This window comes from Ranitomeya variabilis, chromosome 2 (assembly GCF_051348905.1).
Source record: "Ranitomeya variabilis isolate aRanVar5 chromosome 2, aRanVar5.hap1, whole genome shotgun sequence".
Taxonomy (NCBI): domain Eukaryota; kingdom Metazoa; phylum Chordata; class Amphibia; order Anura; family Dendrobatidae; genus Ranitomeya; species Ranitomeya variabilis.
In genome coordinates this window covers 179,642,739-179,656,370 of record NC_135233.1, presented here as the reverse complement: position 1 = coordinate 179,656,370, position 13,632 = coordinate 179,642,739, and the positions used below count along the sequence as shown (strand labels likewise).

At 45.2% G+C, this 13,632-nt stretch overlaps 1 protein-coding gene across 2 annotated transcripts in view; it reads right to left on the bottom strand.

The window, feature by feature from the left end:
- MEMO1 (mediator of cell motility 1) overlaps positions 1-10,978 on the bottom strand; it is a 172,614-nt gene extending 161,636 nt beyond the window's left edge. Inside the window, exon 1 of one of the 2 annotated variants that reach the window (XM_077283240.1) lies at positions 10,443-10,978. In XM_077283240.1, the coding sequence (XP_077139355.1) occupies positions 10,443-10,503 (61 nt within the window). In that variant the 5' untranslated portion in view covers positions 10,504-10,978. The remainder of the gene's footprint in view (positions 1-10,442) is intronic. The other variant, XM_077283241.1, reaches the window with a different exon arrangement.
- Between the last annotated feature and the right edge of the window lie 2,654 nt (positions 10,979-13,632).

Below are 13,632 nucleotides of genomic sequence, written 5' to 3'. Positions count from 1 at the left end.
CTGAACCCAATCGAGATGGTTTGAGATGAGCTGGACCGCAGAGTGAAGGCAAAAGGGCCAACAAGTGCTAAGCATCTCTGGGAACTCCTTCAAGATTGTTGGAAGACCATTCCCGGTGACTACCTCTTGAAGCTCATCAAGAGAATGCCAAGAGTGTGCAAAGCAGTCATCAAAGCAAAAGGTGGCTACTTTGAAGAACCTAGAATATAAGACACAATTTCAGTTGTTTCACACTTTTTGTTAAGTATATAACTCCACGTGTTAATTCATAGTTTTGATGCCTTCAGTGTGAATGTAAAATTTTCAGTCATGAAAATACAGAAAAATCTTTAAATGAAAAGGTGTGTCCAAACCTTTGGCCTGTACTGTGTATTATATATATATATATATATATATATATCTGCATAGAACATCCCCAGAGGATGGAGATGCATTCCACAGTGCTCTTTCCTGTAGGGGAGGGGTCTTTGTTGCTACATATAATCCTTTGCACAATGATCACAGCACTAAACTAACAAAGATTCAGGCTTTAACTTTAGACAACGTAAAATATGATGTCTTTTAGCTGAAGAGCAGTCCCCCTGGCTCCAGCCAGTGCCGATTTTAGACAAAATGGGGTCCTCCTGGGCAAAAGTTTAAAGTGGGGCCCCAAATGCTCACATATTGTACCATAAGGAAGAGGAAAGACGTGCACTCTTGCTCTATGGTGGTGATAACTGGACGTGGAAATAATCTGGCGTTATCACCGCAGATGCCAGATGCAGCACACAAGCAGCCCCTAACGGTACTCCAGTTCTTTACTTGGGAACAGGTCCTCTACCTGTTTCTTGATCATGAGTAAGGTTTGATAAAGACCCAGCGGGTCGAAACGTTACCTTATACCACTGCGATGATCTGTTTATTTTGGTGTTTTGAAAATACAAAAACACTTGCTTGGCAAAATTTTGAAGGAACTTTGAGTGCGACTGTTTATGCTTGGGACCACATATTGCACCATCACACAAGCATTTCTGTTGTATTTACGTGTGCTGAGTTCAAGCCATTAAACGAGCGTGATCGATAATATTGAAGTTTGTTCAACGCTTGCTTCCCGGCCTCTTAACTCCAACTGAGGAAGAATGACAGGGACAGATAGTCCTTGATACAGTATAATGCAGGTCCCATATAGTACATATAGTATAATACACTGACCATGGTTCTTGACAGAGTATAATGCAGCACCCCACACACACACGCAGTATAATGCAGCCTACACACACACGGTATAGTGCAGCCTCCATACACACACACACGGTATAATGCTCCCTCCACACACCCACACGGTACAGTGCAGCCTCCACACACACACGGTACAGTGCAGCCTCCACACACGGTACAGTGCAGCCTCCACACAAATAAAAATTTTCAAACTTTGAATGATTATCACCTTAATCCAGATGGTCAAACCACACACACAAAAAAACATTTCCCTCATTACTGCTTTACATCAGCACCATTTGTAAAATGTTATTTTATGTTGCTAGTGTGTCAGAAGGTTTAAAAATATAGCAGCAATATTAAATTTCAAGGAAATTTCTTTTGGAGGACCTATTCAGTTTTTAAGTGACTTTGGAGGACCTATTCACATGTAAAGCGCCATGGAATAAATGGCGCTATAATAATAAATAGTAATAATAATATACAGGGCTGTGTGTTGGTAAGCCAAACCTCTGACGACCGACTCCACAGCACTGGTCACTACGGAGCATGTACATAAAGTGCAGCACAGATTGATCTCCGCTAAAGGCCGAGATCCTTAGATCAGGAACAGAACAGACATTTATAGGACATTTCATAACTTTCCCAAATTGTTATAAAAACATTTACATCACATCCTGCATTGTACGGTTGTACCCAACTGTATTTATAACAGGGGGTCTATTTATTTTCCATTAGGGTATTGAAACCAAACAGCAACAATTATAGTCACGCTTTATTAGTTTCCATAACTATCTTTGGGTTCCACATTTAAAATATAGGACGTCAAAGATGAATATAGATATTTTTTTCCCCTATTGTGTAAATGGTCAGAAAAAAAAAAAGATTGATTCTGTATTTAGCGTTGAAGTTGTACTCCCTGTTAAGTCACATTCCTAAAGGTACACTACTTTTTATTTTACTTTTGGTAACTTTTTTGTCTGGTCATCAGAGCTTACTACCCAACCCATCTGAAGGGAAGGGAGGATGTGCATTAGGGGTACTGTTACCTTAGTCTCTGAGCCATTCCTTTGCTTTGGGGTAAGGTGCCATAGGTTTCATCTGCCTAGGGCACCAAAATGCTTTGTCCAGGAATCGCTTCCAAGACAGCAGCAACAACAACCCCCAAACACGTCTTTCCCTTTCATCCTGTCTCTTGGGATCAGCTGGTTGGGCAGAGGTGCTCACACCTCACCTCCTTAAACATCTGGTTCATTTGATTCAAACAGTGTGAGGGTCACTGAAGGTCTGACTGGACATTCTGCAAAGGTGTATGAGGGAGGTTCCCTGCCGAAAGCAAAAAAGCCCCCACCAGATGCAGCACAGAGAATACTAACAGAGACTAGTGATGAGCGAATATACTCGTTACTCGAGATTTCCCGAGCACGCTCAGGTGTCCTCCGAGTATTTTTTAGTGCTCGGAGATTTAGTTTTCATCACAGCAGCTGAATGATTTACAGCTACTAGCCAGCATAACTACATGTGGGGGTTGCCTGGTTGCTGGGGAATCCCCACATGTAATCAAGCTGGGTAAGAAATGTAAATCATTCAGCTGCTGCAAGGAAAACTAAATCTCCGAGCACTAAAAAATACTCGGAGGACCCCCGAGCATTACGCGAGTAATGAGTATATTCGCTCATCACTAGTAGAGACCTAAATGCATTGTGGTCCATGGAGGCTGACTGGGGGTTCCGCACTCTTACAAAGCACACTTTGGAGGTATACATTTTTTTAATGCATGGAATTTGGGATAAGAAGACTTTGTGCTATTCAGTTTCATAAAAATGTTGCTTCACGCACCCACTTCTCCTCTATTACTGCAGCAGAATGAGCTCTTCAGAAAAAGACTAAAGCACGGAAAACCTCCAAATACCTAAAGCAAAGGTGGGGAACCATTTGGATATTTATAACATTCTGGGGCTGTCTAAAATAATCAACTTAAAAAAAAATCCTGCTACATTTGGTCAAACATTTAATTAAAAGAAACCGGTCAACTCATTTTGCCGCTATAAGATGCGGCCACTGCCTTTTGGGGGCTTATCTACAGCATTCTGTAAAGGTACCTTCACACTAAACGACTTTGCAACGAGAACGACAACGATCCGTGACGTTGCAGCATCCTGGATAGCGATATCGTTGTGTTTGACACGCAGCAGCGATCTGGATCCCGCTGTGATAACGCTGGTCGCTGCTGAAAGTCCAGAACTTTATTTGGTCGTCAGATCGGCGTGTATCGTCGTGTTTGACAGCCAAAGCAACGATGCCAGCAATGTTTTACAATGGTAACCAGGGTAAATATCGGGTTACTAAGCGCAGGGCCACGCTTAGTAACCCGATATTTACCCTGGTTACCATTGTAAAAGTAAAAAAAAAAAACACTACATACTCACCCTCTGATGTCTGTCACGTCCCCCGGCGTCCGCGCTGCTGCTCAGAGCTTCCTGCACTGAATGTGTCAGTGCTGGCCGTAAAGCAAAGCACAGCGGTGACATCACCGCTGTGCTTTAGGGCCGGCGCTTACACAGTGCAGGGAAGCTGAAGGCGAGGGACGCGACAGACAATGTAAGTATATAGTGGTTTGGTTTTTTTTACATTTACACTGGTAACCAGGGTAAACATCGGGTTACTAAGCGCGGCCCTGCGCTTAGTAACCCGATGTTTACCCACCCGGGGACTTCGGCATCGTTGGTCGCTGGAGAGCTGTCTGTGTGACAGCTCTCCAGCGACCACACAGCGACGCTGCAGCGATCGGCATCATTGTCGATATCGCTGCAGCGTCACTTAATGTGACGGTACCTTAATGCTGTAGATAAGCCCCCGGTCCAACCTGAAAGAGAATAAAAAAGAGCTTTATTATACTCAACTGGGGGTTGTCTGGTCCGAAGGGTGTCGCAGGTCCCAAGTGCGGCGCCTCCCATCTTCATGCGATGTCGTCATCCTGCTTACTTCTGTCGCACTCCTGCGCAGGCGTACTGATTTGCCCTGTTTGAGGGCAGAGTAAAGTATTGCAGTGCACATGTGCCGGGAAAGTTCAGAGAGGCCCGGCGCCTGCACACTTCAGTACTTTGCTCTGCCCTCAACAGGGCAGATAAGTAAGCCTGCGCAGGAGCGTGACACAAAGCAAGCAGGAGGGCGGCATCACATGAAGATGGGAGGCGCCGGATCCGTGACCTGTGACGCCCATCGGACCAGGCCGCCCCCCCGGGTGAGTATAATAAAACTTGTTTTCATTCTCTTTCAGGTTGGGCCGAGAGCTTATCTACAGCATTATAGAATGCTGTAGATAAGCCCCGAAAGGCAGTGGCCGCATCTTATAGTGGCAAAACGAGTTGACAGGTTCCCTTTAAATCACCCTTATGTAAAGGCTAGGACTGCTTGTCTTTGGTGAGATATGTGATGTTAGGTGGTATTGATGATGTTGCTGTCACGAAGGTAATTCGCATGTTTTCCCAGAGTTGAGCTACTTAATGCATTAACCACTTTGCTCCTCTCCATGTCAGGCCGACGTGTTGACTTACCTCATGCAGCACTTCAATAATCTGCTGCATATTCCTGCTGTCTCCATCTGGCCACAGAGAGGTGCGGACAGATTCTGCAGGAATTTAACCCTGCTGTGTCCTGCAGAATTTGTCTTCCCCAGCCAACAAGGGATACATTAGGCTGCTCCTCCTTCTGTTCCCTACCTGAACTTAGGTTCCTGTCCATCTCTAGCGTTCAGTCTAGTTTCTTTTGTCTCGTCTTTCCTGTTGCTGACCTGGCTCATATACCAGTTCTGTCTGACCTTGGCATTGTTTTGTGAACCCATGCAGCCTGCCCCGACCTTGGACCGTCTGACTACACTTCTATCCTTGCCTCCTTTGTGCTCCATTTTCCTGTTTTGACTCCTGAATCAGCTGTTGCAGGTCTGGGGCCTGCCCTGGAGTGACAGCTGATGAATACCTGTGGCCAAGCCCATCCTCGCCACCTGAGGTTCTAAGGAAAAGTCACTTAGCCCCTGCAGAGTAAGCCTGGTCCATGGCGCAGTGGGTCCACACCCACTAAGGCCATATTTGCCATTCGCAACTGCTTTTCCGCATTTGCATTGGTCTAGTGAGCAGTCAACTCTTTTGTAAAGAACTCGCAGCAGTAAGTTGTACCAAACTCATGTATATTTCACTGCAGGTCTCCTCACAGTAACATCACTGCTCATGTATCGTAAGACTCAGGCAGTGTGAGGTCTGCTGTATACTTCACATAGACACTGAGACTGCCGTATACATGGCAGCAGGAGACACATCACAGGAGACATAAGTGCTGCTCCTGTCTTCATCTGTGGTAGGTGAGCGAATCGCTCGATAACTGCGCCCGCCAAAACTGTAATGGCCAACGTCAACGTCTGTTGGCCTGAACACTGTGGTCCCCGGAAATCTGCCCAGGGGCCAGAAGTTCCTGACCTAAAGCATCCCCAGTAAACATTCTTATTGGCAGTTATTAATCACCACATTAAAGTTAAGCTGAAGGTCAGAAATCAGCTGAGAGGAGCTCAGTAAAAAAAAACATATATATATATATATATATATATATATATATATATATATATATATATATATATATATATATATATATATATATATATATATATACACACACACATGTAGAAAACATAACCACGCTCCCCTGCTACATTGCAGTGTAACGCAGATGCCCCTAGGGTACTGGAAAAAACAAGCAGCAAAATGGCAGTTATATTGCGACATGCTTATTGCAGCAACATAGGCGCCGTTGCAATGGAGCAGCAGCACATAGCGATCTTCGGCTGTTTGACCTTTGGCCAAAATCCCTGTGTAACCAAATCCTTTGTCATAGGTGAAGATGTAAGCTAAATGGGTTGCCCCATCATCATTGGCAGGAGCTCACCACTTCCCAGCTTGTCGGGGGATGGTGCACCCCAGCTTTATCAACAGTTCGGAACAAAGGCATCACTGCACCGTGGGACAAGACTATGCGTTCTCTGATGCCCTGAAGAAGCACAGTGTCTGCATCGGGAGCTAAAAGTGCGCTCCACAATCCCGGCCAGCTTACGAGCTGTATTGGATCATTCCATGGTAGCTTACGTTACAACACAATATAGTAACTTACGTTACAAAGATAATGGTAACTTACCTGAATATAAGTTTAATCCAATGGATGGTAACATATTGTAACGTAAGTTACCATCAGCTTAGTAACGAAAGTTACTATACTGTGCGGTAACGTAAGTTATCTATATTTCTTGTAATAAAAACTGTTGCTTTTAACTTGAGAGGTTAAAATACATTTTTTAAAGTTGCTGGGACTATGTTTTAATACAATAAAAATAGTGCCAGAACAGAAAATTTGGCAGACTCGTGAAGGACAATTGCTTTTCCCTTTTTTTGTAAGGTAAGTTACCAAGTAATAACACTGTATTTTGTATTTAGTTTGATTGTTGAAAAATCAAACTGTGTTGAAATCTATTGAGAATAGTTTAATGTACAATATACATTCACTCCTTGTTGTGCCTGCCTTCAAAGAACAGTCTGGAGCCAGTTTCTGGCTTGTGAATGTAACGTAAATTACCATGGAATGACCCTATTGGAAAGTTCTCGTCAGCGCTTTGTAAGTTAGGCCACTGCTGCTGGACCACAAAGGTAGCCGGTATCCTGAGCAATGAGCAGTAATCAAATAAAACTGAAATGATAAAGGGAACAGGGGTTGTGTAAATTGTAATAAACAGTTAACTGGAAACTTGCTTGCTTTCACAAGTACTATCCAATTATGTCCATCACTGAAGATGGGAATAACCCTTTAAGGTCACGGAATCCACAAGTGGGTATTGCGGCCTCAATACAAATGTAGAAATGTGCTATTACATGAATGTTATCCAAAAAGTATTGTTTCTCCTTGCGGAGATCGACATGCTAAGCATGCCGAGATGAGGAGACTTAAAGCTGCAATGCTCCTCTGGGTAATATGCTAATTATGCAAATTGTCTCTTCAGAGAGGAAGAGAGCTAGAACTCTAGTGCCACCTACTGGAAGGTATCAATCCTACAAGTCAATGTTGACCCTTTAACGAGCCTTGTCACATGACTTAGGATAATAGCCAAACCAGAATCTCAATTTGCAGACACTGTTTCGGGGTACTGCCCCTCGTCAGTGCAAAGCGGAGATCTGGTTTGGCTGAGTGAGAGGCGTCCGACCGTTATTATATCGTTTCTCCTTGCGGAGATCGACATGGTAAGCATTGCATGAATAAAACTTTAGGCTGACATCACATGCATCTGATTTGCCTTACAAAAATCCAAAATGTATGAAAGACAAGATCCAGAAGAGAAATCCAAGGATAATGCTTTTCTTCTGCAGATTTGCAGCTTGAACCACTGAGAGGCCTCTCGAGGATTAGCCTTAATTGAACAGAAACCTCTTCCCAGGATTATTTATTTTACCCAGTTTCATAGCCGACCTCGTATGAAGTCTCCAACATATCTCAAGATTTCAGGTTTTGTCTAGATTTGAGGAGACGACAATATTACTGACTACAAATGGTGGTTGTTGTGTTCCAGTACAAGAGCACATAAGGAATAATAGCAAATATTAACCAGTACTTTCTGTGTGTGTCTTCTAGCAGAATTCAGCAGACACATTTCGACATTTGCTTGTCCTCAAAGGTTATGCTGAAACAAAGGGCTGGACAACCTGATGAAACCTTTAATGACTATAAGAACAAGAGTAATAATATCCTTACCCTGCCCCTCCAGTGCTGCCATCTCCCTGATTAGTGACACAAATGATTTTACATAGAGATGCCTCTGGTGCCAGATTTCTTAGAAGCCAATTACCTCCGACGGAAAAGCACCTCAAGGTTCTGAGTATACGTGTCCTACTAGAGGCACAGCACAAAGAGCTCGGTCGTCGTGTACACACCCGCCTCAGTAAGGGTGGCTTGGACACCTTTGTCCTGTATAATGCTTTGCTGTCACATTAGACATCCCCCTTCCTCCAATGATCCCATCTATACATGGAGCTCTGTGCATCATTGTTTATGGGAGTTGGGAAATGCCGGGCACCCAGGATGTACTATAGAAAGAGCCACCTGCACACATGACCGCTTCCTCTCTGAAGCGGGATCAGGAAGAGGACCCCACTTTTTCAACATATGGAAGTCCTGGAAATGGAACTTGCACCCGTCAGGCATTTATTCCATATGTGTCTGAGGGTAAGACACTGTAGAGTGCTCAGATGTGACAGTGTGACCCTCTTTGGCAAAGAGGAAACAATAGATTGATTTTAGTGTATCTTCCTTTGTTAGTAAAATACAATTCAATGGTAAACCTACACCACAAAATGACCGACTCTACAGATCACTTGCATCCTTTTCTTATAGGGACCAGTCACGCACGGCTCTTGAAAACCTACAGCCATCTTTGAGTGTCTGGCCACACACAAGGATGTCACTGCCCCCAATATCAGTCCACAGAGGTTTGTATGATCTGTACACATTTATAGTAGGATGATCCCATCGAGCACGTATCCCATTGTTATAAGGACCAGTCTGGGCCGGATCATGAGAACCTACAGACAGCTGTGGGTGTCCAGCCGCTCACGATGTCACCGGCCCCATTATCAGGCCACAGACCCGCTGATGTACAGATCATGTGCTTATAGTAGGACGATCCCATCGAGCAGGTATCCTGTTCTTATAAGGACCAGTCTGGGTTGGATCACGAGCACATACAGCCAGCTTTTAGTATATGGTCACTCGTTATGATGTCACCGGCCCCATTATCAGGCCATGGACCCGCTGATGTACAAATCAGACGCTTATAGTAGGACGATCCCATCGAGCAGGTATCCTGTTCTTATAAGGACCAGTCTGGGTCGGATCACGAGCACATACAGCCAGCTTTTAGTATATGGTCACTCACGATGATGTCACCGGCCCCATTATCAGGCCACGGACCCGCTGATGTACAGATCATGTGCTTATAGTAGGACGATCCCACAGAGAACGTATCCTTTTGTTATAAGGACCAGTCTGGGTTGGATCACGAGCACATACGGCTTTTAGTATATGGTCACTCATGATGATGTCACCGGCCCTATTATCATGCTACGGACCCGCTGATGTACAGATCATGTGCTTATAGTAGGACGATCCATCGAGCAGGTATCCTGTTCTTATAAGGACCAGTCTGGGTCGGATCACGAGCACATACAGACAGCTTTTAGTATATGGTCACTCATGATGATGTCACCGGCCCCATTATCAGGCCATGGACCCGCTGATGTACAGATCATGTGCTTATAGTAGAACGATCCCATCGAGCAGGTATCCTGTTCTTATAAGGACCAGTCTGGGTCGGATCACGAGCACATACAGACAGCTTTTAGTATATGGTCACTCACGATGATGTCACCGGCCCCATTATCAGGCCACGGACCCGCTGATGTACAGATCATGTGCTTATAGTAGGACGATCCCACAGAGAACGTATCCTTTTGTTATAAGGACCAGTCTGGGTTGGATCACGAGCACATACGGCTTTTAGTATATGGTCACTCATGATGATGTCACCGGCCCTATTATCATGCTACGGACCCGCTGATGTACAGATCATGTGCTTATAGTAGGACGATCCATCGAGCAGGTATCCTGTTCTTATAAGGACCAGTCTGGGTCGGATCACGAGCACATACAGACAGCTTTTAGTATATGGTCACTCATGATGATGTCACCGGCCCCATTATCAGGCCACAGACCCGCTGATGTACAGATCATGTGCTTATAGTAGGACGATCCCATCGAGCAGGTATCCTGTTCTTATAAGGACCAGTCTGGGTCGGATCACGAGCACATACAGCCAGCTTTTAGTATATGGTCACTCATGATGATGTCACCGGCCCCATTATCAGGCCACGGACCCGCTGATGTACAGATCATGTGCTTATAGTAGGATGATCCCACAGAGCAGGTATCCTGTTCTTATAAGGACCAGTCTGGGCCGGATCCTGAGAGCCTACAGCTTTGGGTGCCCGGCAGCTCACAATGAGGTCACCGGCCCCACTACCAGCCCACGGACCCTCAGGTGCAGAGATCATATACTTATGGTGGCAGGGCTACATTAACACATACACAATTGTCCCTCCACCTCCCAGGTCAGAAGCAGCTGTGCCCCCAATGCCCCACCCTCGCCCATGGCCACATACCTGAGGCAGTGTACCAGCTGCCAGCATGGCTCGCCTCTCTGCACAGCGCTCGGTTGGACATCTTGGTGCTGGAGCCGCCTATGGTGTGTGACCGGGAGGATGAGACGGCTCTGTAGACGGTGTGTACACACCCTGTGCTCCCTGGATGGCTGAGGGCTGGATGAATGGTGCAGCCACTGATAGGAGGAGGAGGCGGACGGAGCAGAGAACTGACCCTCCTCCAACAGAGCGAGCTGTGCGGGGACACCAAGACCGTGATTTAAATGATGGCTGCTCGCCAGCTCTGCCGCACTACGGGCCCGACACCGCCGCCGGGCTCGCGTGTGACTGCCGGTGGGCTAAGCAGTGCGGCCTCAGCTGCTGCCAGCGGTAACAATGGCAGCCAGTCACACAGTGGTATGCCGGGGCTCTTTACTTCAGGGACAATAGGGAGCGCGGCTCGTAGCTGTAACTGAGGCCTAGAAGGCCGAGAGAAAGCTCGCAGAGCAACAGAAAAGCGAAGCGAATATTCCACACACTTCACTAGTTTGTACCTCATGAGAGCCCGTAGAGGAAGAGGTTATGTGGGCGGAGACTACTTTGATTGGTCGCTCGTGGGTTCTTTTTAGAAACACGTCGAGGGGTGGAGCCAGCAGCGCTCGCCGGTGGTGACGTCAGAAGCCGGTTTTGGTGTTGTTGTTTGGCGTGAGCCAGGCACACGGCGTGCGTGCTACACAGAAGTTACATGGGCGGGAGGAGCGGGGCCGCAGATTGGGCAGCGAGTCTCAGGGATAGCAGCCAGACTGCCAAGTGCCCTATTGTGGAGACGTCTGCGGGGGAGGCTGCATGCTGCAGGCAGTCCTTTACCGGAAGCTGCGGGCGGTCCTTTAACCCCTTCATGACCCAGCCTATTTTGGCCTTAATGACCTTGCCGTTTTTTGCAATTCTGACCAGTGTCCCTTTATGAGGTAATAACTCAGGAACGCTTCAACGGATCCTAGCGATTCTGAGACTGTTTTTTCGTGACATATTGGGCTTCATGTTAGTGGTAAATTTAGGTCGATAATTTCTGAGTTTATTTGTGAAAAAAATGGAAATTTGGCGAAAATTTTGAAAATTTCGCAATTTTCACGTTTTGAATTTTTATTCTGTTAAACCAGAGAGTTATGTGACACAAAATAGTTAATAAATAACGTTTCCCACATGTCTACTTTACATCAGCACAATTTTGGAAACAAACTTTTTTTTTTGCTAGGAAGTTATAAGGGTTAAAATTTGACCAGTGATTTCTCATTTTTACAACAAAATTTACAAAACCATTTTTTTTAGGGACCACCTCACATTTGAAGTCAGTTTGAGGGTTCTATATGGCTGAAAATACCCAAAAGTGACACCATTCTAAAAACTGCACCCCTCAAGGTGCTCAAAACCACATTCAAGAAGTTTATTAACCCTTCAGGTGTTTCACAGCAGCAGAAGCAACATGGAAGGAAAAAATGAACATTTAACTTTTTAGTCACAAAAATGATCTTTTAGCAACAATTTTTTTATTTTCCCAAGGGTAAAAGGAGAAACTGGACCATGGACGTTGTTGTCCAATTTGTCCTGAGTACGCTGATACCTCATATGTGGGGGTAAACCACTGTTTGGGCGCACGGCAGGGCTCGGAAGGGAAGGAGCGCCATTTGCTTTTTCAATGAAAAATTGGCTCCAATCTTTAGCGGACACCATGTCGCGTTTGGAGAGCCCCCGTGTGCCTAAACTTTGGAGCTCCCCCACAAGTGACCCCATTTTGGAAACTAGACCCCCAAAGGAACTTATCTAGAAGCATAGTGAGCACTTTAAACCCCCAGGTGCTTCACAAATTGTTCCGTAAAAATTAAAAAGTACTTTTTTTTCACAAAAAAATTATTTTAGCCTCAATTTTTTCATTTTCACATGGGCAACAGGATAAAATGGATCCTAAAATTTGTTGGACAATTTCTCCTGAGTACACCAATACCTCACATGTGGGGGTAAACCACTGTTTGGGCACATGGTAAGGCTCGGAAGGGAAGGAGCGCCATTTGACTTTTTGAATGAAAAATTATCTCCATCGTTAGCGGACACCATGTCGCGTTTGGAAAGCCCCTGTGTGCCTAAACATTGGAGCTCCCCTACAAGTGACCCCATTTTGGAAACTAGACCCCCCACGGAACTTATCTAGATGCATAGTGAGCACTTATAACCCCCAGGTGCTTCACAGAAGTTTATAACGCAGAGCCATGAAAATAAAAAATAATTTTTCTTTCCTCAAAAATGATTTTTAGCCCAGAATTTTTTATTTTCCCAAGGGTAATAGGAGAAATTGGACCCCAAATGTTGTTGTCCAGTTTGTCCTGAGTACGATGATACCCCATATGTGGGGGTAAACCACTGTTTGGGCGCACGGCAGGGCTCGGAAGGGAAGGCATGCCATTTGGCTTTTTGAATGGAAAATTAACTCCAATCATTAGCGGACACCATGTCGCGTTTGGAGAGCCCCTGTGTGCCTAAACATTGGAGCTCCCGCACAAGTGACCCCATTTTGGAAACTAGACCTCCCAAGGAACTAATCTAGATGTGTGGTGAACACTTTGAACCCCCAAGTGCTTCACAGAAGTTTATAACGCAGAGCCATGAAAATAAAAAATAATTTTTCTTTCCTCAAAAATGATTTTTTAGCCCACAATTTTTTATTTTCACAAGGGTAACAGGAGAAATTGGACCCCAAAAGTTGTTGTCCAGTTTCTCCTGAGTATGCTGATACCCCATATGTGGGGGTAAACCACTGTTTTGGCACACGTCGGGGTTCGGAAGGGAAGTAGTGACGTTTTGAAATGCAGACTTTGATGGAATGCTCTGCGGGCGTCAGGTTGCGTTTGCAGAGCCCCTGATGTGCCTAAACAGTAGGAACTCCCCACAAGTGACTCCACTTTGGAAACTAGACCCCCAAGGGAACTTATCTAGATGTGTGGTGAGCACTTTGAACCCCCAAGTGCTTCACAGAAGTTTATAACGCAGAGCCGTGAAAATAATAAATGTGTTTCCTTTCCTCAAAAATATTTTTTAGCCCAGAATTTTTTATTTTTGCAAGAGTAACAGGAGAAATTGGACCCCAAAATTTGTTGTCCAGTTTCTCCTGAGTACGCTGATACCCCATATGTGGGGGTAAACCACTGTTTGGGCATAT